Consider the following 25,652-nt stretch of genomic DNA (forward strand, 5'->3'; position numbering starts at 1 on the left):
TGAGTGTGAGTCCAGCTGTGTGTGAGTGAGTGTGAGTCCAGCTGTGTTTGTCTGTGTCTGTGTGTGTGTGTCTGTGTGTGAGTCCAGAGTCCAGCTGTGTGTGTGTGAGTCCAGAGTCCAGCTGTGTGTGTGTGTGTGAGACTCAACATGGAGAAACAGAAGAAGATTCTTTGTGTTGGACTCGTTTGTCTCGACATCATCAATGTGGTCGACAAATACCCTGAAGAAGACACCGACAGCAGGTTAGTGAGCTAATGCTAACACACACACACTGATGCTAACACAGGCAGCAGGTTAGTGAGCTAATGCTAACACACACACACTGATGCTAACACAGGCAGCAGGTTAGTGAGCTAATGCTAACACACACACACTGATGCTAACACAGACAGATGCTTAGCAAGCTGATGCTAACACACACACACTGATGCTAACACAGGCAGATGGTTAGCAAGCTGATGCTAACACACACACACTGATGCTAACACCGACAGCAGGTTAGTGAGCTAATGCTAACACACACACACTGATGCTAACACAGGCAGCAGGTTAGCAAGCTGATGCTAACACACACACACTGATGCTAACACAGGCAGCAGGTTAGCGAGCTAATGCTAACACACACACTGATGCTAACACAGACAGATGGTTAGCAAGCTGATGCTAACACACACACACTGATGCTAACACAGGCAGATGGTTAGCAAGCTGATGCTAACACACACACACTGATGCTAACACCGACAGCAGGTTAGTGAGCTAATGCTAACACACACACACTGATGCTAACACAGGCAGCAGGTTAGCAAGCTGATGCTAACACACACACACTGATGCTAACACCGACAGCAGGTTAGTGAGCTAATGCTAACACACACACTGATGCTAACACAGGCAGCAGGTTAGTGAGCTAATGCTAACACACACACACTGATGCTAACACAGGCAGCAGGTTAGTGAGCTAATGCTAACACACACACACTGATGCTAACACAGGCAGCAGGTTAGTGAGCTAATGCTAACACACACACTGATGCTAACACCGACAGCAGGTTAGCAAGCTAATGCTAACACACACACACTGATGCTAACACAGGCAGCAGGTTAGCAAGCTAATGCTAACACACACACTGATGCTAACACAGGCAGAAGGTTAGTGAGCTAATGCTAACACACACACTGATGCTAACACAGGCAGCAGGTTAGCAAGCTGATGCTAACACACACACATTGATGCTAACACCGACAGCAGGTTAGTGAGCTAATGCTAACACACACACTGATGCTAACACAGGCAGCAGGTTAGTGAGCTAATGCTAACACACACACACTGATGCTAACACCGACAGCAGGTTAGTGAGCTAATGCTAACACACACACACTGATGCTAACACAGGCAGATGGTTAGTGAGCTAATGCTAACACACACACACTGATGCTAACACAGGCAGCAGGTTAGCAAGCTGATGCTAACACACACACACTGATGCTAACACCGACAGCAGGTTAGTGAGCTAATGCTAACACACACACTGATGCTAACACAGGCAGCAGGTTAGTGAGCTAATGCTAACACACACACACTGATGCTAACACAGGCAGCAGGTTAGTGAGCTAATGCTAACACACACACACTGATGCTAACACCGACAGCAGGTTAGTGAGCTAATGCTAACACACACACACTGATGCTAACACAGGCAGATGGTTAGCAAGCTGATGCTAACACACACACACTGATGCTAACACAGGCAGCAGGTTAGCGAGCTAATGCTAACACAGGCAGAAGGTTAGCAAGCTAATGCTAACACACACACTGATGCTAACACAGGCAGAAGGTTAGCAAGCTAATGCTAACACACACACACACACTGATGCTAACACAGGCAGCAGGTTAGCAAGCTGATGCTAACAACGACAACAGGTTAGTTAGCTGATGCTAACACAGGCAGCAGGTGAGCAAGCTGATGCTAACAACGACAAAAGGTTAGCAAGCTGATGCTAACACAGGCAGCAGGTGAGCAAGCTGATGCTAACAACGACAAAAGGTTAGCAAGCTGATGCTAACACACTGATGCTAACACAGGCAGAAGGTTAGCAAGCTAATGCTAACACACACACACACACTGATGCTAACACAGGCAGCAGGTTAGCAAGCTGATGCTAACAACGACAACAGGTTAGCAAGCTGATGCTAACACAGGCAGCAGGTGAGCAAGCTGATGCTAACAACGACAAAAGGTTAGCAAGCTGATGCTAACACAGGCAGCAGGTTAGCAAGCTAATGCTAACACACACACTGATGCTAACACTACCACAGACACGCTACAGACCGAGGCTAGCACACACTGGTATGGATTGTTGACGCAGTGTTGTTTGATGTGTTGTGTGTTGTTGATGTGTTATTGCAGGTGTGTGTTGTTGATGTGTTGTGTTGTTGCAGGTGTGTGTTGTTGATGTGTTGTTGCAGGTGTGTGTTGTTGATGTGTTGTGTTGCTGCAGGTGTGTGTTGTTGATGTGTTGTGTTATTGCAGTTGTGTTGCGGCGTGTGTTGTTGCAGGTGTGTGTTGTTGATGTGTTGTGTTGTTGCAGGTGTGTGTTGTTGATGTGTTGTGTGGTTGCAGGTGTGTGTCTCAGCGCTGGCAGCGAGGTGGAAACGCCTCCAACACGTGCACAGTGCTGTCGCTGCTCGGAGCTTCCTGCAGCTTCCTGGGTTCAGTGTCTGCTGGAGGCGTGGCCGAGTGAGTGACCTCATCATGACATCACTGTCCGGGGTAACACAACACATCCCTCAGGTTAACACACGACACATCCCTCAGGTTAACACACGACACATCCCTCAGGTTAACACACAACACATCCCTCAGGTTAACACACAACACATCCCTCAGGTTAACACACAACACATCCCTCAGGTTAACACACAACACATCCCTCAGGTTAACACACGACACATCCCTCAGGTTAACACACGACACATCCCTCAGGTTAACACAACACATCCCTCAGGTTAACACACGACACATCCCTCAGGTTAACACACGACACATCCCTCAGGTTAACACACAACACATCCCTCAGGTTAACACACAACACATCCCTCAGGTTAACACAACACATCCCTCAGGGTAACACAACACATCCTTCAGGGTAACACAACACATCCCTCAGGTTAACACACAACACATCCCTCAGGTTAACACACAACACATCCCTCAGGTTAACACACAACACATCCCTCAGGTTAACACACAACACATCCCTCAGGTTAACACACGACACATCCCTCAGGTTAACACACGACACATCCCTCAGGTTAACACAACACATCCCTCAGGTTAACACACGACACATCCCTCAGGTTAACACACGACACATCCCTCAGGTTAACACAACACATCCCTCAGGTTAACACACGACACATCCCTCAGGTTAACACACGACACATCCCTCAGGTTAACACACAACACATCCCTCAGGTTAACACACAACACATCCCTCAGGTTAACACAACACATCCCTCAGGGTAACACAACACATCCTTCAGGGTAACACAACACATCCCTCAGGTTAACACACAACACATCCCTCAGGTTAACACACAACACATCCCTCAGGTTAACACACAACACATCCCTCAGGTTAACACACAACACATCCCTCAGGTTAACACACGACACATCCCTCAGGTTAACACACGACACATCCCTCAGGTTAACACAACACATCCCTCAGGTTAACACACGACACATCCCTCAGGTTAACACACGACACATCCCTCAGGTTAACACACAACACATCCCTCAGGTTAACACACAACACATCCCTCAGGTTAACACAACACATCCCTCAGGGTAACACAACACATCCTTCAGGGTAACACAACACATCCCTCAGGTTAACACACAACACATCCCTCAGGTTAACACACAACACATCCCTCAGGTTAACACACGACACATCCCTCAGGTTAACACACAACACATCCCTCAGGTTAACACACAACACATCCCTCAGGTTAACACACAACACATGGAAACATGAACATCCGTTGAAGTCACTCATTCATGTTCATCAGCTCCATGGATCCTCTGCTTCTTCTCCTTTATTTCTTCTCCTTTATTTCTTCTCCTTTCTTCTCGCAGGGTTCAGACACATTTTGACACATTGTATTTACATGACTTTTCACTTTTCCATGACTTTTCAATAACTTTAAACCAAATTTCCATGACCAAAGATTTTGTGAGATCTCGGTGTTTACATGAAAAAGTGACAACATTTAGTATTTAGCTAACAAGGATAACTCCAGAGCATACAGCACCTAATGTTATCCTTGTTAGCTTAACCTCGTGTTGTTCTTGGGTCGGATTGACCCCCTGTGTGTGTGTGTGTGTGTGTGTGTGTGTGTGTGTGTGTGTGTGTGTGTGTGTGTGTGTGTGTGTGTGTGTGTGTGTGTGTGTGTGCGTGTGCGTGTGCGTGTCTAACCCTAACCCAGAAGAATCGAGAATGATAATCCATTGGTGTCAGCTACACCCAGGTGAATTGGATAAGGACAATCCTTGGGTCACCCTAACCCTCTACCTGACCGGCCAGGGCTTGCGGATGAACACACACACACAGACACACACACACACTAACACACAGGGGGTCAATCCGACCCAAGAACAACACAAGGTTGAATAGGTCTTTGTCTGTTGTCACTTTTCCAGCCCAGCATGTTTGAATCGACCCTTCCCTGGCGTAGTGCTTTATCGCGCCTGCTTCCCCACTGAACTTTACAGTTAGTATGAGAGAGTACGCCTGCTCATGTTTTGAGCGTATTCCTTTTAAAAGCATATGAATTATTAAAATTATTTGTCAAGCACTTTTCCAGGCCTTGAAATACCATTTTTACAATCCCATGACTTTTCCAGGTGTTTCATGAGCGTAGTCACCCTGTCCTTGTTTCTTCTCCTGCTCTTCTTCTCTGGTTTGTACTGTCTCGTCTCCTCCATGAAGAAGAACCACATCCGTGTAAAGTTCGGCTCAGGATCCCGTGTTTGTAGTTTTACTTTGGAGGCCAGAGGAGACTAAAGAGTTTCCTGTGTGTAGTTTTATTTTGGAGGATTTTCAGAAAGTCCACATTGACGTGTCTCTGGTTCCTGCACGTGCTCAGTGTGACCTTCCAGCCTCCGTGGTCATCTGCAGCCTCGGGACAGGAAGTCGCACCATCCTGCACATGAACAGGTTTGTCTGTCGCTAACGGCTTCTGTTTCAGGGACATCCTCGTTGTCATGGAGATGCTCCGCCCCGCTCCTGCTCCACCAATCAGAGCACAGCTCCCTGTGCGTATGGGTGGTTTTACTTTGAAGGGCAGAGCTGATGTGTTTCCTGTCTCTCTGGCTCAGTTTCATCATGGCTGATTTCACGCTCCGTGCCGTCGATGTGTCGGCTGTGATCTGGCAGGTCAAAGGTCAAACTCCGTGTGCGTGTTGCGTGGTTTGCCCGTCCACTGGATCTCGAACCGTCGTTCTCTCCGACATGTAAGACGTCCTGACGCAGAGCTGGCGTCACGCAGCGTTCACTAAACACCTGTCAGTCAGACTCTGTTACCGTGGAGACAGAGGGTGTGTCCACTCTGAATTCAAACCCATAAGTTCATAAGTTATTTGTTGATAATGAATCAAATCTAACAGTTTGATTTCTATGATCTGCAGAGACGTTACATCAGGATCATGTTTCACAGACCTGAGGGAAACATCTGGGCTGTGTGTGTGTCTGTCAGCATCCTGTCGGTGATGTCACTGGGTTTACGCTCATCTGATTGGTCCGGTCCAGCATCGGTTACCATGGTGATACACTTTGGCAGGAAGTGAACCAGCTTCAGACAATTAACATAAGAATAATTTAATCTAAATTAAATCTCAGAATAAAAGCGTAAGTGTGCGAGTGAGATCTACTTCCTGTTGACGGGTGGAGCATCTCACTTTGATCAATAAGAATAATAACAATAATAGGAGTAATCTGATTACATTTCAATTCATTGTCAGCCGCTGTTTGTTTTGACAAAACCAACCCTCTGAGGTGTTTAGTGAACGTTGTCTGACACGACTGCAGGAAGCACAACCTCCTGAATCTGATCCTGAATCTGATCCTGAATCTGATCCTGAATCTGATCCTGAATCTGGTCTAATCACACGTGGTCCCACGTCCTGATCCTCATCCTGATCCTGATCCTGATCCTGAATCTGGTCTAATCACACGTGGTCCCTTGTCCTGATCCTGATTCTGATCCTGATCCTGAATCTGATCCTGAATCTGATCCTGAATCTGATCCTGAATCTGGTCTAATCACACGTGGTCCCTCGTGCTGATCCTGAATCAGATCCTGAATCTGGTCTAATCACACGTGGTCCCTCGTCCTGATCCTGATTCTGATCCTGATCCTGAATCTGATCCTGAATCTGATCCTGAATCTGATCCTGAATCTGATCCTGAATCTGATCCTGAATCTGATCCTGAATCTGATCCTGAATCTGATCCTGAATCTGATCCTGAATCTGGTCTAATCACACGTGGTCCCTGATCCTGAATCTGATCCTGAATCTGAACCTGAATCTGATCCTGAATCTGGTCTAATCACACGTGGTCCCTCGTCCTGAACCTGATCCTGATCCTGAATCTGGTCTAATCACACGTGGTCCCTTGTCCTGATCCTGATCCTGATCCTGATCCTGATCCTGAATCTGGTCTAATCACACGTGGTCCCTCGTTGTGATGCTGAATCTGATCCTGAATCTGATCCTGAATCTGGTCTAATCACACGTGGTCCCTCGTCCTGATCCTGAATCTGATCCTGAATCTGATCCTGAATCTGAACCTGAATCTGATCCTGAATCTGGTCTAATCACACGTGGTCCCTCGTCCTGATCCTGATCCTGAATCTGATCCTGAATCTGAACCTGAATCTGATCCTGAATCTGGTCTAATCACACGTGGTCCCTCGTGCTGATCCTGAATCTGATCCTGAATCTGGTCTATCACACGTGGTCCCTCGTGCTGATCCTGAATCTGATCCTGAATCTGATCCTGAATCTGGTCTAATCACACGTGGTCCCTCGTCCTGATCCTGATCCTGAATCTGATCCTGAATCTGAACCTGAATCTGATCCTGAATCTGGTCTAATCACACGTGGTCCCTCGTCCTGAACCTGATCCTGATCCTGAATCTGGTCTAACCACACGTGGTCCCTCGTCCTGATCCTGAATCTGATCCTGAATCTGGTCTAATCACACGTGGTCCCTCGTCCTGATCCTGACCCGATGCCCCCCCGTCAGCGTCCGGCTCCATCAGAGCGAGCTGCAGGTAGAAAGCAGAGGAACAAACTGAAGCAACGTTCTCATATTCACACATGGCTAGCTTAGCTTAGCATAAACACTGGAAGCAGTTAGCCTGACCCCGTGTAGGTTTGGGTGAAAGAACCAAACTAAAGTGTTATTTTCTATCTCTTCTGTTTCTATGCTAAGCTAAGCTAACTGACGGACTCTGGGTGACTGTTTCTTTGAATCTGTCAACAGATTTTCAGTTTGATAAAATAATCTGTTTATTATCCGTCAGTTTGAGTCTCTGCTGTGGTTTAATTGGTCTTAATCATTTATTTTTTAAGTTAAAACTTTACTGTTATTTACAGACTAAAGATTCACCCGTAAACACATGGAGACAGAGGGAGAGTAACACTAACTAACCATAACTAACTCTAACCAGCAGTAACTAGCTCATGATGAGAGGCTCACACCAAGATTTAACACATTTAACACATTTAACACATTTAACACATTTAACACACGTAACAAATTTAACACATTTAACACATTTAACACACTAAACACATTTAACACATTTAACACACTAAACACATTTAACACATTTAACACATTTAACACACTAAACACATTTAACACATTTAACACACTTAAAACACTTAACACATTTAACACACTAAACACATTTAACACATTTAACACACTAAACACATTTAACACATTTAACACACTAAACACATTTAACACATTTAACACATTTAACACATTTAACACAGTTAACACATTTAACACATTTAACACATTTAACACATTTAACACATTTAACACACTAAACACATTTAACACATTTAACACATTTAACACATTTAACACATTTAACACATTTAACACATTTAACACATTTAACACACGTAACAAATTTAACACATTTAACACATTTAACACACTAAACACATTTAACACATTTAACACACTAAACACATTTAACACATTTAACACATTTAACACACTAAACACATTTAACACATTTAACACACTTAAAACACTTAACACATTTAACACACTAAACACATTTAACACACTAAACACATTTAACACATTTAACACACTAAACACATTTAACACATTTAACACATTTAACACATTTAACACATTTAACACAGTTAACACATTTAACACATTTAACACATTTAACACATTTAACACATTTAACACACTAAACACATTTAACACATTTAACACATTTAACACAATTAACACATTTAACACATTTAACACATTTAACACACTAAACACATTTAACACATTTAACACATTTAACACATTTAACACATTTAACACACGTAACAAATTTAACACATTTAACACATTTAACACACTAAACACATTTAACACATTTAACACACTAAACACATTTAACACATTTAACACATTTAACACATTTAACACACTAAACACATTTAACACATTTAACACACTTAAAACACTTAACACATTTAACACACTAAACACATTTAACACATTTAACACACTTAAAACACTTAACACATTTAACACACTAAACACATTTAACACATTTAACACATTTAACACATTTAACACACTAAACACATTTAACACATTTAACATGCAACATCAGCAGAAACAGGTTCTAATAAAAATAATCCACAATAAAATAATAGAGAAAAACTCCTTTCTTTTCTGTGGGTTCAGGGTGATGATGATGATGATGATGATGAAGTTAAATATGATGAAGACGATGGAAATTACTTTGTATGAAGTGACTAATAAAACATCGGATTTGGTTTCATATAATAGAAACAGACTTGATTTTATTTTCGGTTCCATAAACAGAATCGACTCCTCGTCGCCTGATCAATCATTTATGATTCAGATCAATGATGAACGATGTGATGGATATTTACTTAATTATTTAATCAGGTTTAATTTAAAATCTGAAACCTTTGGAATCAATGATGTGTAAGATTCTGTTGTGTCTATCAAAAAAACAATCTATGATGTCACTTCCTGTCAGGAACCTTCCTGATGTCACGGCAGCAGATTTTGCCAAAGTGGACCTGGATCAGTTCCAGTGGATCCACTTGGAGGTGAGAACTCACCTGAACCCACTGAACCCATGACCTCCACTAAATTAACAAGAATGATCTCAATCTGATTCATGATGAACTGATCAATTAACCTTCCACGCTGACCAGTCATGTTTCATCTTTGTTTAACCTGTCCAAGATGAAATATTTGTGTAAAACGTTTCTTAAAGTAACATTACTTTCAAAGACTTTATTACAGAGAGAAATATTCCAGTTGTATTATTCCGACTCTTGATTTATTTACCGTCGTCAGGGTCGAAATGCTGATGAGCAGGTGAAGATGATCGAGAGGGTGGCGAAGCACAACAGCACGTTACCACAGCAACAGAGGATCACTGTCTCCGTAGAGATAGAGAAGACCAGAGAGCCGCTATACCAGCTGTTTCCTCTAGGGGACGTGGTGAGAGCCTTGATCTGGACGGTTTTCAGGCTGTTTCTAACTCTAATGTCTTCGATATGATTCAAATAAAACGTTAACATGTGATGAAGATGATGAACGTGATGAAGATCAGGACTCAGGGTTCTGATCTTCATCACATGATGAAGATGATGAAGACCAGGACTCAGGGTTCCACTCTGAGTCCTGGTCTTCATCATCTTCATCAGCTTCATCACGTGATGAAGATCAGGACTCAGAGTGGAACCCTGAGTCCTGATCTTCATCATCTTCATCATGTTCATCACGTGATGAAGATCAGGACTCAGGGTTCCACTCTGAGTCCTGATCTTCATCACGTGTAGAACATGATGAAGACCAGGACTCAGGGTTCTGATCTTCATCACATGATGAAGATGATGAAGACCAGGACTCAGGGTTCCACTCTGAGTCCTGATCTTCATCATGTGATGAAGATGATGAAGACCAGGACTCAGGGTTCCACTCTGAGTCCTGATCTTCATCTCGAGATGAAGATGATGAAGACCAGGACTCAGGGTTCCACTCTGAGTCCTGATCTTTCATCACATGATGAAGATGATGAAGACCAGGACTCAGGGTTCCACTCTGAGTCCTGATCTTCATCACGTGATGAAGATGATGAAGACCAGGACTGTCCTCAGGTGTTTGTCAGTAAAGACGTTGCTCGTCACTTCGGCTTCGAGTCGGCTGAAGCTGCTGTGAGAGGATTCTACAGTCGAGTCAAACCAGGGTGAGTGCAGTGGGACCTGTCTGTCTCTCTCTGACCTGTCTGACCTGTCTGTCTCTCTCTGACCTGTCTGTCTCTCTCTGACCTGTCTGACCTGTCTGTCTCTCTCTGACCAGTCTGTCTCTGTCTGACCTGTCTGTCTCTGACCTGTCTGTCTCTCACCAGTCTGACCTGTCTGTCTCTGACCTGTCTGTCTCTCTCTGACCAGTCTGACCTGTCTCTCACTGACCAGTCTGTCTCTCTCTCACCTGTCTCTCTCTCTGACCTGTCTGTCCCTCTCTGACCTGTCTGTGTCTCTCTGACCTGTCTGTCTCTCTCTGACCTGTCTGTCTCTCACTGACCAGTCTGTCTCTCTCTCACCTGTCTCTCTCTCTGACCTGTCTGTCCCTCTCTGACCTGTCTGTGTCTCTCTGACCTGTCTGTGTCTCTCTGACCTGTCTGTCTCTCTCTGACCTGTCTGTGTCTCTCTCATCTGTCTCTCTCTCTCTCTCTCTCTCTCTCTGACCTGTCTCTCTCTCTGACCTGTCTGTCTCTCTCTCACCTGTCTCTCTCTCTCTCTCTCTGACCTGTCTGTCCCTCTCTGACCTGTCTCTCCCTCTCTGACCTGTCTGTCCCTCTCTGACCTGTCTGTCTCTCAGGGCTGTCCTAGTCTGTGCCTGGGCAGAAGAAGGAGCAGATGCTCTGGGTCCTGATGATGTCGTCCTCCACTCGGAGGCGTGTCCTCCTGAAGCTCTGGTGGACACGCTCGGAGCTGGAGACACGTTCAACGCCGCCGTCATCTTCACGCTGTCCAGAGGTCGGACGATACAACGCTTCTGTTGTCCTCTGTCTCAGATCAGTTCTTATGAATCGTGAATGTTCTCAGTGTTATCACTATCCGACCTTTGACCTTCAGGCTGATCCCTGATCAGGGTTGTTTTGTTCTTACCTGAAGGTTATTATAGTTATTATATAACTCTGTGTTTTGTCTGCAGGGAGAAGTTTGCAGGACGCGCTGACCTTCGGCTGCAGAGTGGCTGGCAGGAAGTGTGGTTTCCATGGTTACGACGAACTCGCTGAACATTTCAAAGACGACGAAAATTTAAAAGCTTTAAACTGAGTAAATAAGTTCAGTTAAAATCAGTTCATTAATCAGAACCAGTTGTTTACATAACTGATCAATAAGTTGATCATAAACAGAACTATTAGTTCATATTAGATAGTGATTTATTGAGCATAATCATTTACATTTCCACTGATATTTTATATGAACCAATAACACGCTGCTGATTTAATAACAGTTATGTGTGAAATGACTGTTGGTCACATGGTGGCGCTGTGACTTAAATGAAGTAAAATGATTGTGCTGCTGTATTTCTTCTAACGTGAATAAAACTGGACAAACTGATCAATTAACGTCTGAAGTGATTCAATTAATTCAGCGATCAGTTGTCCGAGTGTTTAAAATGTTAATCATTGTTTTTCCACTGGAGGGCGCCGCCTGTTGGTCGAGCTCAACCAAGAATTCTACCAAGATTCAACCAATCAGAAGAGTCCCTACTACCAAGACTCCTGAAAACCAATCAGCTTCCAGAGCACTGATTTAACCAATCACAAATCAGAATGAATATCCTCTGAAGAACAGATTCTCCTTCATAAACTAAATACTTCATCCTGACCTGAGGTCGAATTGGGATTTTTCTTTTCATAAAAGCCAGAATTGGAAAATGAACTTTGAGACCTCGGTTTTTTCTTTTGTGTTCAGAGCAATAAAGTTATTTGGGTTTTGATAAACATTTTGATAACTTTAATCATGTTCTTATAACGACATATGAATATACTGAATAGACATTTGATTGTTTGTTACATTACATTAATCGATTATCATGAATTGATTCATTTTACTGAAGTAAAAACCATACCACGTTGTTCTGTGGTGTTTAATTAAATAAACTTTATATTTTTTCACATTAACGCTGGAAAGAGAGCGTTGAAACACTCAGTGGGATTTTAATCATTTAATCAATTTGATAATTTTTACACTTTGATGACATTTCAGTATTTAAATAAAAAACTTTTGCACCATTTAACTCACCAGGTTATCATCTAATACAAATGTTGTGTTGCCATGGTTACAGAATATTAACAGGTAACGATCACAAAGGTTTGCTTGAAAAAACAAAGTTGTGTGATGACGTTAAACTCAAGAAGTAGTTTGACTGTCGGTCGAACCCGTTTACTTGTTAACTGGTTTAACTGTTCACTCAATAAAACTCAATATCATTAACTACAGTATAAATCCTGCTCCAGTGGTTATTGGTTGCCATGGTTACATCACAAACCACCGTGGAAAGTTGAAAACACATTAATATGCTGTGTGTGTGTGTGTGTGTGTGTGTGTGTGCGTGTGTGTGTGTGTTAGACGTCTGCTTCCGTCTCACTTCCTGAGATCATTTCTCTCAGGCCTTTGCTGAAGTGAAGATTCGCTCCGATCACAATGAAACCCTGAAAAACACAGTGATCACTTTATTAGGAACATCTATTGTTGATCACTTGGATCTCATGGACCAATCACGTGGCAGCAGAGCCAGTGAAACCCTCTAACATTCTCATGTATGATCATATGTTTATATTGTTGAACTTACATTGTGATATTCAACCACCTCCTCTATCAAATCCATCCCATCAGCCAGAGGAATCCGAACGCCTCGCTTCGTCCAGTCTACACACACAGACACACACACACACACACACACACACACACACACACACACAGTTAGTTTTAAAGTGTAACATTAGATTCATGGTCTCCAATAGAAGGATCAGTTTCTTACTGTTGATCAAAGGAACCACAGACATCTGTAACATGGTCTTGAGAGGAACCTGCAGAGGAATCAACTGACAGACGGACGTATTCACTGTGTTGTTGTTGTTGTTAATAAATATATTAAAGAATAAATAAATATTTGTATTAAACTTACAGCCAGAGACTCCAGAGCTGATTGATTAGAGAAGATTTTAAACCTGAAACATAAAATAATTTAACTGTTAAAACACACATCCTGTTTCAGAATAAAAGCCTCAACGTGTGTGTGTGTGTGTGTGTGTGTGTGTGTGTGTGTGTGTGTGTGTGTGTTTACCTGCGGAGGTCGGCGTGAACAGCCAGACGTTTTCCTTTTACAGAAACTTTGGCGTTAAACTTTGCTTCCTGTAGAAGCAGAAAACATAAATAAAAGACTTTTCAACATAAACAGTGTGTGTGTGTGTGTGTGTGTGTGTGTGTGTGTGTGTGTGTGTGTGTGTGTGTGTGTGTGTGTGTGTGTGTGTAGTACCATGGTCAGGCTGCTGAGCTGCACCGGAGGCTGACCTGGAGGCAGCACCATCACCTTCACGTTAGCCGTCATGACGACCGTTGCTCCCGACGTCTTAATGGTGGTTTTTGGAGGCGAGTTGACGGCGAGTTGAAGCGACATCGGAGCGTCCATCAGAGCCGGGTTCTACACGGAACACGTGAGACAAACATTAAAGAGAAGCGGTTCTACACGGAACACGTGAGACAAACATTAAAGAGGAGCGGTTCTACACGGAACACGTGAGACAAAAATTAAAGAGGAGCGGTTCTACACGGAACACGTGAGACAAACATTAAAGAGGAGCGGTTCTACACGGAACACGTGAGACAAACATTAAAGAGGAGCGGTTCTACACAGAACACGTGAGACAAACATTAAAGAGGAGCGGTTCTACACGGAACACGTGAGACAAACATTAAAGAGAAGCGGTTCTACACGGAACACGTGAGACAAACATTAAAGAGGAGCGGTTCTACACGGAACACGTGAGACAAACATTAAAGAGGAGCGGTTCTACACGGAACACGTGAGACAAACATTAAAGAGAAGCGGTTCTACACGGAACACGTGAGACAAACATTAAAGAGGAGCGGTTCTACACGGAACACGTGAGACAAACATCAAAGAGGAGCGGTTCTACACGGAACACGTGAGACAAACATCAAAGAGGAGCGGTTCTACACGGAACACGTGAGACAAACATTAAAGAGGAGCGGTTCTACACGGAACACGTGAGACAAACATTAAAGAGAAGCGGTTCTACACGGAACACGTGAGACAAACATTAAAGAGGAGCGGTTCTACACGGAACACGTGAGACAAACATCAAAGAGGAGCGGTTCTACACGGAACACGTGAGACAAACATTAAAGAGGAGCGGTTCTACACGGAACACGTGAGACAAACATTAAAGAGGAGCGGTTCTACACGGAACACGTGAGACAAACATTAAAGAGGAGCGGTTCTACACGGAACACGTGAGACAAACATTAAAGAGAAGCGGTTCTACACGGAACACGTGAGACAAACATTAAAGAGGAGCGGTTCTACACGGAACACGTGAGACAAACATTAAAGAGGAGCGGTTCTACACGGAACACGTGAGACAAACATTAAAAAGGAGCGGTTCTACACGGAACACGTGAGACAAACATCAAAGAGAAGCGGTTCTACACGGAACACGTGAGACAAACATTAAAGAGGAGCGGTTCTACACGGAACACGTGAGACAAACATCAAAGAGGAGCGGTTCTACACGGAACACGTGAGACAAACATTAAAGAGAAGCGGTTCTACACGGAACACGTGAGACAAACATTAAAGAGAAGCGGTTCTACACGGAACACGTGAGACAAACATTAAAGAGGAGCGGTTCTACACGGAACACGTGAGACAAACATTAAAGAGAAGAGGTTCTACACGGAACACGTGAGACAAACATTAAAGAGAAGCGGTTCTACACGGAACACGTGAGACAAACATTAAAGAGGAGCGGTTCTACACGGAACACGTGAGACAAACATTAAAGAGAAGCGGTTCTACACGGAACACGTGAGACAAACATTAAAGAGAAGCGGTTCTACACGGAACACGTGAGACAAACATTAAAGAGAAGCGGTTCTACACGGAACACGTGAGACAAACATTAAAGAGAAGCGGTTCTACACGGAACACGTGAGACAAACATTAAAGAGAAGCGGTTCTACACGGAACACGTGAGAAAAACATTAAAGAGGAGCGGTTCTACACACGTGAGACAAACATTAAAGAGAAGTGGTTCTACACGGAACACGTGAGAAAAACATTAAAGAGGAGCGGTTCTACACACGTGAGAAAAACATTAAAGAGAAGCGGTTCTACACGGAACACGTGAGACAAACATTAAAGAGGAGCGGTTCTACACGGAACACGTGAGACAAACATTAAAGAGGAGCGGTTCTACACACGTGAGACAAACATCAAAGAGGAGCGGTTCTACACGGAACACGTGAGACAAACATTAAAGAGGAGCGGTTCTACACGGAACACGTGAGACAAACATTAAAGAGGAGCGGTTCTACACGGAACACGTGAGACAAACATTAAAGAGGAGCGGTTCTACACACGTGAGACAAACATCAAAGAGGAGCGGTTCTACACGGAACACGTGAGACAAACATTAAAGAGGAGCGGTTCTACACACGTGAGACAAACATCAAAGAGGAGCGGTTCTACACGGAACACGTGAGACAAACATTAAAGAGGAGCGGTTCTACACACGTGAGACAAACATTAAAGAGAAGTGGTTCTACACGGAACACGTGAGACAAAAATTAAAGAGAAGCGGTTCTACACGGAACACGTGAGAAAAACATTAAAGAGAAGCGGTTCTACACGGAACACGTGAGACAAACATTAAAGAGGAGCGGTTCTACACGGAACACGTGAGACAAACATTAAAGAGGAGCGGTTCTACACGGAACACGTGAGACAAACATCAAAGAGAAGCGGTTCTACACGGAACACGTGAGACAAACATTAAAGAGGAGCGGTTCTACACGGAACACGTGAGACAAACATTAAAGAGGAGCGGTTCTACACGGAACACGTGAGACAAACATTAAAGAGAAGTGGTTCTACACGGAACACGTGAGACAAACATTAAAGAGAAGCGGTTCTACACACGTGAGACAAACATTAAAGAGGAGCGGTTCTACACGGAACACGTGAGACAAACATTAAAGAGGAGCGGTTCTACACGGAACACGTGAGACAAACATTAAAGAGGAGCGGTTCTACACACGTGAGACAAACATCAAAGAGGAGCGGTTCTACACGGAACACGTGAGACAAACATTAAAGAGGAGCGGTTCTACACACGTGAGACAAACATTAAAGAGGAGCGGTTCTACACACGTGAGACAAACATTAAAGAGGAGCGGTTCTACACGGAACACGTGAGACAAACATTAAAGAGGAGCGGTTCTACACGGAACACGTGAGACAAACATCAAAGAGGAGCGGTTCTACACGGAACACGTGAGACAAACATTAAAGAGGAGCGGTTCTACACGGAACACGTGAGACAAACATTAAAGAGGAGCGGTTCTACACGGAACACGTGAGACAAACATTAAAGAGGAGCGGTTCTACACGGAACACGTGAGACAAACATTAAAGAGAAGTGGTTCTACACGGAACACGTGAGACAAACATTAAAGAGAAGCGGTTCTACACACGTGAGACAAACATTAAAGAGAAGTGGTTCTACACGGAACACGTGAGACAAACATCAAAGAGGAGCGGTTCTACACGGAACCATCTCCCAACAGAAGGACACCTGCTCCACCTTCATATTAGTCCTTAATAAACAGCTGGAGGTTCCTCTGGTTGTTCTGGTCCTCCCTCCTCTTCACTCACCTTCATCATGATGACTCCAAAGTAAGTGGTTCTCAACAACATCTCCAGATCTTTAGGCATCTGAAAGACAGACAAACATGAAGGTCACTGCCCTCTGGGACGCTAGAAGACCTCCTATGGGGACAGGGTTTAATGGTCTGTGGTGTTTGGGACCTTCTCATTGATTATGTGCATCTGGAAGATTTCTGCTTTGTGGTAGGCGAACATTCCGCTGTCGAAGAAGAACTCAGAGAGAGCGAGGTAGACCATCCGCTCGTAGTCGCTGATGACCGGGTCGACAGCCTTGTTCACCAAAGTGTCGTTGGGGTCACGCAGCTCGAAAAACATCCCCTGAAGACACAACATGTCCATGGTCACGTCACACGGCCAGTGATACAAACAACATGAAGAAGCACAAGTGGACGTCTCACCCTGAAGTTCATGTCCAGGCTCCGGGACGTCAGCAGCGGATCATCGATCAGAGAATAATCGATTCCAATAAACCGATCAACCTCCGTCTTCACAGGGATCGTCTCCAGCAGCGAGTTCACGTGAACCAGGGCCGCGTGGTCCAGAGCAGGACAGATCTGAGAGACGGGTGAGAGACAGACAGGTCAGAGAGGGACAGACAGGTCAGAGAGAGACAGGTCAGAGAGGGACAGACAGGTCAGGGAGAGACAGGTCAGAGAGAGACAGGTCAGAGAGGGACAGACAGGTCAGAGAGAGACAGGTCAGAGAGAGACAGACAGATCAGAGAGAGACAGACAGGTCAGAGAGAGACAGATCAGAGAGAGACAGACAGATCAGAGAGGGACAGACAGGTCAGAGAGAGACAGACAGGTCAGAGAGAGACAGGTCAGAGAGAGACAGGTGAGAGAGGGACAGACAGGTCAGAGAGAGACAGATCTGAGAGACGGGTGAGGGACAGACAGGTCAGAGAGGGACAGACAGGTCAGAGAGACAGACAGGTCAGAGAGGGACAGGTCAGAGAGGGACAGACAGGTCAGAGAGAGACAGGTCAGAGAGGGACAGACAGGTCAGAGAGAGACAGGTCAGAGAGAGACAGACAGGTCAGAGAGAGACAGACAGGTCAGAGAGAGACAGACAGGTCAGAGAGGGACAGACAGGTCAGAGAGAGACAGACAGGTCAGAGAGAGACAGACAGGTCAGAGAGAGACAGGTCAGAGAGAGACAGACAGGTCAGAGAGACAGACAGGTCAGAGAGAGACAGATCAGAGAGAGACAGACAGGTCAGAGAGGGACAGACAGGTCAGAGAGGGACAGGTCAGAGAGAGACAGACAGGTCAGAGAGAGACAGACAGGTCAGAGAGAGACAGACAGGTCAGAGAGGGACAGGTCAGAGAGAGACAGGTCAGAGAGGGACAGACAGGTCAGAGACAGACAGGTCAGAGAGAGACAGACAGGTCAGAGAGGGACAGGTCAGAGAGGGACAGGTCAGAGAGAGACAGGTGAGAGGGACAGACAGGTCAGAGAGGGACAGGTCAGAGAGAGACAGGTCAGAGAGACAAACGGGTGAGCGAGGAACAGGTCAGAGAGGGACAGGTGAGAGAGAGAGACAGACAGGTCAGAGAGACAGACGGGTGAGAGAGAGACAGACAGGTCAGAGAGAGACAGGTCAGAGAGACAGACGGGTGAGCGAGGGACAGGTCAGAGAGAGACAGATCTGAGAGACAGACGGGTGAGCGAGGGACAGGTGAGAGAGAGATAGGCAGGTAAGATAGAGAGAGAGACAGTCAGGTGAGATAGAGAGACAGACAGACAGGTCAGAGAGAGACAGACAGGTGAGATAGAGAGACAGACAGGTAAGATAGAGAGAGAGACAGAAAGGTGAGATAGAGAGAGAGACAGACAGGTCAGAGAGAGAGAGACAGGTGAGAGAGAGACAGACAGGTCAGATAGAGAGACAGACAGGTCAGAGAGAGAGACAGACAGGTCAGATAGAGACCGGTCAGAGAGAGACAGACAGGTGAAATAGAGAGAGAGACAGGTCAGAGAGGGAGAGACAGGTGAGAGAGAGACAGACAGGTCAGATAGAGAGAGACAGGTGAGAGAGAGACAGACCGGTCAGATAGAGAGACAGGTGAGAGAGAGACAGACAGGTCAGATAGAGAGAGACAGACAGGTCAGAGAGAGACAGACAGGTCAGATAGAGAGAGACAGACAGGTCAGAGAGACAGACAGGTGAGAGAGAGACAGACAGGTCAGATAGAGAGACAGGTCAGAGAGAGAACAGACAGGTGAGAGAGAGACAGACAGGTCAGAGAGACAGACAGGTGAGAGAGAGACAGACAGGTCAGAGAGACAGACAGGTCAGAGAGACAGACAGGTGAGAGAGAGACAGACAGGTAACAGACCTTTTGATTGAGGATGAAGCGCATGCCTGTCGTCAGGAAACTTGCCAGGAAGTCATAAACTTTCCTGAAAACAGAAAAGAGGACAGACAGGTTTCTGATTGGTCCACAGGCCGGTCACATGACTGCATGTTCAGACAGACCCGGTGCAAACATCTGGATCAGCTTCTGTCTCGTGTCTCAGGATCCCTCCTCCCGTCCTGTGAACGGCGTGCAGTGAGCAGTAACCACGGCGATGTTTTACCCGAGCGTTCCGCTGAACTTTGCTTTCATCTTGGAGATCCTGGCGTCGCAGGTGATGTTGTTGATCTTCAGTCGTCCTTCGTCGTCTCGGATCAGGTTCAGAGCCGTGTTGATGTTCACTCCTTCGGCCGAAGCGTTGATGTTTCCTGTGTCGTAGCTGAGACACGCGGGGAGAGATCATTACTGCGTTAGCTCATGGGTCGTAGTGTTGTGTTCATCTGTGACAAACCAGCGTTCTGTTGGAGAACTCACAAGAACCAGTAGAGGATCCGTCGGTGGAAACTCAACGTGATGGACGAGTTCTGAACGTCGAACATCAGACCGACTTCAGGGATGAATCGTAGATCAGCATGAGTCAGATTCAGCTCCGTGATCTTCACACTGACGACACACAAACAGTGTTAATGAAGGGTTGTATCACACATCCCATGTGGGGGGGGGGGGGGTGCAGCGGTCCAGGTTCTCACTCGGTGATGGTGTACTGGAACCGTCCCTCTTTGCCCTTCATCTCCGGCATACTGATGTTACTGATCTCCTCTTCAACAAACTTCTGAGTCTCAAACTTCACTGAAAACACAAAACACAGCGAGACACAAAGAGATGATCTGATCACGAAATGAACTCTCAAAAGCAAAGATATGAATCTGCTTCTGCTCATTAACACACAACTACCATATTGATATTATATATCATTTTATACAATAATATTGTCTTTTGCACACTCTGTCTACATATTATTACACTCATAGTATATTATATTATCTATTGTATTGTCAAATACTTATATTTATACCTCTACTATATATCATATATTATATCATACTCTCTGTATATTCTTTGTATATATAAGTCTATATACACATATTTATACATGTGTACATGTTATAATTATAATTATTATTATTATATTATTACTGCTATTATTATTATATTATTATTATATATACTGTTGCTGCCATTATTACTATATACTGCTATTATATTGGTATGATTACTATCATATATAAATATATATTCTGTTATATTATATACTATATATACTGTACTATTTTTATATACTGTCTAACAATACCATTACCATCATATCATCAGTACTATTACCATCATCTTGCCTCTGCACCTTATCTACCTATTTATCTTGTGTTTCTGTTTTTATTCTTTCTACCTCAATATTTTTATTTTTTATTGTATTGTATTTTATTGTATTCAAATATACCGGCTGCTATGACGACTTAATTTCCCTTCGGGGATGAATAAAGTAATCTATCTATCTATCTAACTGCTACCTTTACTGTGGATCCTACCTGGTCTAGTGCTTAGTGCCCCCTAGTGTCGAAAAATATAGATGCAAAAATAACACATAATAATTATTGTAATATATCAAACTAATGAAGTACGTCCTACACACTGTGATTACTGATATGAAATCAATAACTATCAATAAAACGATCAGACACTTCCACTTCAAACACACCAAACGTTACTGGTTCCACTGATGACTGACTGTAGTAATAAATATATATATTATTATTACTATTAATAAAAATAATAATGATACTTCACTTCAGTGGTGTTTGGTTAGACAAAGACGAGTCATTTTATCCACTGGGATCCACACGGGGGCGCTGTGGGGAACTGGTTCTGTTACTTTGCTCTGTCCAGTCCTTTTATTAATGAAGCAAGGACACCTTCAGGCCAGGACAGGAACAAACATCTGGATTCACGTATTGTCCCGTCTCTCACCATGTGACGTGGGGGTGGTGGCATCGTCTTGACCCCCCCCCCCTACAAACCAAGAGTCATGTTTTAAGGTTTTCAGTTCGGGGCAGAAAGACCCAGCTGGAGGAGGGGAGCCAGCAGTGAGTCACCTCGGGGTCAGTGACCTCGGGCTTGTTTGTGTGTAACTGCAAACTGTTGTTGGCGTTCCGATCCGTCATGGCGTCAGACGGTTGTCATGGTTACCACTCCGGCTCCAGAGGTCTCTTCCAGCTCCTCCGGCGTCAGAGCGCCTCCTGGTGGGAACTGTTGCTTTCTCTATCATTGTTAATTGTTATTCTTGACCTTCTAAGTTAAGAGTCTTGAGATAATGTATATTATGATTTGCTGCTACACAAATAAAACCGACTCGTGTGTTGGTCTCATCATGTTCGAAGGACGATGTCGTCCGTGGAGCAGTGACACACGAGGCCTTTAAAACACGTGAGAACATCTGAGACCGAACCCTGAGGGACCTCACAGGACCAAGCATCCAGAGACCAGAGAACCCAGCCACCGATCAGGATCCGAGGGTCCACAGAGGGACGTCTGGACCCTGCTCAGCCTTCTGCTCCTCAGATAACAGACTGGTTGGTTTATATCTAGATTATAGTTTATCTGGATTAGATCCTTAATATAGTTTGCTGTTAAAACCTTGATTAAAATGTACTCACGCATCTCCAGTCCTTTGTCAGTGATGCGGATTTTGCAGCCAGCAGGCTCTGAGGCAGCCATGATGGAGGACACCAGAGACATGATGAGGACGAGGGACAACAGACAGGAAGTCATCCTGAACCGGAACATGTCCACCTGACACACAGGGGACGAAACATTAGAAATGAAAGCAGGAAGAACATCAGTGTCTCTGTGGTGGAGAAGAGGTTCTGCTCAGTCTGGGTTTGGTTCAGATCTCCAGCTCCACTGAACAGACAGCACGTCCAGCCGACTAGAAAGAGTCCAACTGTCCACAAAGAGTCCAACTGTCCACACAGAGTCCAACTGTCCACACAGAGTCCACTTGTCCTCCAGTGTAAGCAGGCCTCTGCAGGTCAAAGGTCACATGAACAGTTGGAGTGATTTTTCCTTCCTGTGGTTTCACAGCAGCTGAACATTCCGAGGCTGTCGTCCATACAAACAGTTCACGTGAACTACAGTTACCTCTGTTTCACAACACACACACACACACAACACACACACACAACACACACACTCACTCACACTCACACACTCAATCTCACACTCACACACTCACTCACACACTCTCACTCACACTCACACACTCAATCTCACACTCACTCACACACACTCACTCACACACACTCACTCACTCACACACTCTCACACTCACACACACAACACTCACACACTCACTCACACACACAACACTCACACTCACGCACACGCACAAACAGAGACACAAAGTCATTACTCATCAGGTCTGGAGCCTGTGCAGAGCAGAGAGTCCTCACAGATCCAGACATCCAGGACAACACACACACACACACACACACACACTCCTAGTCTCTAATCTGTGTGTTTAATCACAGCTCAGTGACCACAGCCAATCAGCATCCAGCTGCTGCACCCACATCTGGACCTCTGCTAACCGCTAACCGCTAACTGCTAACCTTTCATTAAGAGCCGACGTCTCCAGGGAAGCAGACGTAGGGACACGTCACACTGAGCTCACTGTCCACACATGGTGGAGCAGCACCTGGCTAGCTGGTTAGCATGCTAGCTGGTTAGCATGCTAGCTGGATAGCATGCTAGCTGGTTAGCATGCTAGCTGGTTGGAGAGCTCTGATTGGTCGCCAACGCCTCCTAGTGACAGGAATGAATCTCGACAATGAAATGTAACGCAAACATAATTTAATGGCTGTAAATATAATATTTACTACCACTAGATGTCGCACTAGAGCACCAGCGTGTCAGATCAAAACAAACCAGTCCCTCACCAGCACAATAAAACAACACATCGTCATGACAACGGCAACAGTCAACCAACATGAAAACGTTCATAAACAGAAACCAGAGGGAGACGTCTTCTTCTCTGGAACGTTTGTTCAGATACAGGTTTGTGTTTTAAATTTCTATACATTTCTATATTATATCTTCATTTTTCTATATCGAAGCCACAGCTATAGTTAGCTACAGTTACAACTTATATATATATATAGCAACTTTAATATACAACTCACCTGTCTGTCTCTTTGTGTCTATGTCTCTTTGTGTCTGTGTCTTTGTGTCTGTCTCTTTGTGTATGTCTCTCTGTCTCTTTGTGTCTATGTCTCTTTGTGTCTATGTCTCTTTGTTTACGTGTCTCTGTCTCTCTGTGTCTGTCTCTTTGTGTCTGTCTCTCTGTGTCTCTGTCACTCTGTGTCTGTGTCTGTCTCTCTCTCTGTCTCTCTGTCTCTCTGTGTGTCTGTCTCTCTGTGTCTGTCTCTCTGTGTCTGTCTCTCTGTATCTGTCTCTCTGTGTCTGTCTCTCTGTGTCTGTCTCTCTGTGTCTCTGTCTCTTTGTGTCTGTCTCTCTCTCTCTGTCTCTCTGTGTCTCTGTCTCTCTGTGTCTGTGTCTCTGTGTCTGTCTCTCTGTCTCTGTCTCTCTGTGTCTGTCTCTCTGTGTCTGTCTCTCTGTGTCTGTCTCTCTGTGTCTCTGTCTCTCTGTGTCTGTCTCTCTGTGTCTGTCTCTCTGTGTCTCTGTCTCTCTGTGTCTGTCTCTCTGTGTCTGTCTCTCTGTGTCTCTGTCTCTCTGTGTCTGTCTCTCTGTGTCTCTGTCACTCTGTGTCTGTCTCTCTGTGTCTCTGTCACTCTGTGTCTGTGTCTGTCTCTCTGTGTGTCTGTCTCTCTGTGTCTGTCTCTCTGTGTCTGTCTCTCTGTGTCTGTCTCTCTGTGTCTCTGTCTCTTTGTGTCTGTCTCTCTCTCTCTCTGTGTCTCTGTCTCTCTGTGTCTGTGTCTCTGTGTCTGTCTCTCTGTGTCTGTCTCTCTGTGTCTGTCTCTCTGTGTCTGTCTCTGTCTCTCTGTGTCTGTCTCTCTGTGTCTGTCTCTCTGTGTCTGTCTCTCTGTGTCTCTGTCTCTCTGTGTCTGTCTCTCTGTGTCTGTCTCTCTGTGTCTGTCTCTCTGTGTCTGTCTCTCTGTGTCTGTCTCTCTGTGTCTCTGTCTCTCTGTGTCTGTCTCTCTGTGTCTGTCTCTCTGTGTCTGTCTCTCTGTGTCTGTCTCTCTGTGTCTGTCTCTCTGTGTCTCTGTCTCTCTGTGTCTGTCTCTCTGTGTCTCTGTCTCTCTGTGTCTGTCTCTCTGTGTCTGTCTCTCTGTGTCTCTGTCTCTCTGTGTCTCTGTCTCTCTGTGTCTCTGTCTCTCTGTGTCTGTCTCTCTGTGTCTCTGTCTCTCTGTGTCTCTGTCTCTCTGTGTCTGTCTCTCTGTGTCTGTCTCTCTGTGTCTGTCTCTCTGTGTCTGTCTCTCTGTGTCTGTCTCTCTGTGTCTCTGTCTCTCTGTGTCTGTCTCTCTGTGTCTGTCTCTCTGTGTCTGTCTCTCTGTGTCTGTCTCTCTGTGTCTGTCTCTCTGTGTCTCTGTCTCTCTGTGTCTGTCTCTCTGTGTCTGTCTCTCTGTGTCTGTCTCTCAGAACCAGAAATGAATTAAACTCACAGATTAGTCGAGTCGAGGACGAGTTCAGACCTGATGCTTCTCTGGCCGATGAGTTCTGTTCCTCTTTCTCTCTCTCTGTTCCTCTTTCTCTCTCTCTCTCTGTTCCCCTCTCTCTCTCTCTCTCTTTCCCTCTGTTCCTCTCTCTCTCTCTCTCTCTCTCTCTCTCTGTTCCTCTCTCTCTCTCTCTCTGTTCCCCTCTCTCTCTCTTTCCCTCTGTTCCCCTCTCTCTCTCTCTCTCTCTCTCTCTCTCTCTCGCTCTCTCTCTCTCTCTCTCTCTCTCTGACACCCCCCAGTGGGAGTAGAGTGGGAGTGTGTTTGTGTTCCAGTTCTTCCATCTTTGTGAGGTTATGTTTGACCAGTGGGAAGTGCGTGTGTGTGT

At 44.9% G+C, this 25,652-nt stretch overlaps 2 protein-coding genes across 4 annotated transcripts; one reads left to right on the plus strand and one right to left on the minus strand.

The window, feature by feature from the left end:
• The first annotated feature begins 66 nt into the window (after positions 1 to 66).
• On the plus strand, positions 67 to 11,946 carry khk (ketohexokinase). Of its 2 annotated transcripts, XM_061070374.1 has the most exons (9): positions 67 to 242; positions 2,625 to 2,741; positions 5,092 to 5,226; positions 5,388 to 5,522; positions 9,338 to 9,410; positions 9,664 to 9,810; positions 10,470 to 10,558; positions 11,194 to 11,351; positions 11,530 to 11,946. In XM_061070374.1, the coding sequence occupies exons 1-9, from the start codon at positions 148 to 150 to the stop codon at positions 11,652 to 11,654; spliced, it is 1,074 nt and encodes a 357-aa protein (XP_060926357.1). In that variant the 5' UTR covers positions 67 to 147; the 3' UTR covers positions 11,655 to 11,946. The 2 variants fall into 2 exon arrangements, with proteins under 2 accessions (XP_060926357.1, XP_060926356.1); XM_061070373.1 differs by lacking the exon at positions 5,092 to 5,226 and having other exon boundaries at positions 80 to 242.
• Positions 11,947 to 12,537: 591 nt separating this feature from the next.
• pltp (phospholipid transfer protein) lies at positions 12,538 to 25,344 on the minus strand. Of its 2 annotated transcripts, none has more exons than XM_061070371.1 (15): positions 25,274 to 25,344; positions 22,310 to 22,445; positions 20,348 to 20,447; positions 20,133 to 20,261; positions 19,882 to 20,037; positions 19,641 to 19,704; positions 17,697 to 17,852; positions 17,440 to 17,616; positions 17,287 to 17,346; positions 13,867 to 14,031; positions 13,675 to 13,742; positions 13,516 to 13,558; positions 13,369 to 13,432; positions 13,180 to 13,256; positions 12,538 to 13,039 (listed from the first exon to the last, which is right to left on the minus strand). In XM_061070371.1, exons 2-15 carry the CDS (start codon positions 22,437 to 22,439, stop codon positions 12,953 to 12,955), a joined length of 1,476 nt encoding a protein of 491 aa, XP_060926354.1. In that variant the 5' UTR covers positions 22,440 to 22,445; positions 25,274 to 25,344; the 3' UTR covers positions 12,538 to 12,952. The 2 variants fall into 2 exon arrangements, with proteins under 2 accessions (XP_060926354.1, XP_060926355.1); XM_061070372.1 differs by lacking the exon at positions 25,274 to 25,344 and adding an exon at positions 23,065 to 23,123.
• Between the last annotated feature and the right edge of the window lie 308 nt (positions 25,345 to 25,652).

This window comes from Limanda limanda, chromosome 4 (genome assembly GCF_963576545.1).
Source record: "Limanda limanda chromosome 4, fLimLim1.1, whole genome shotgun sequence".
NCBI classification, from domain to species: Eukaryota; Metazoa; Chordata; class Actinopteri; order Pleuronectiformes; family Pleuronectidae; genus Limanda; species Limanda limanda.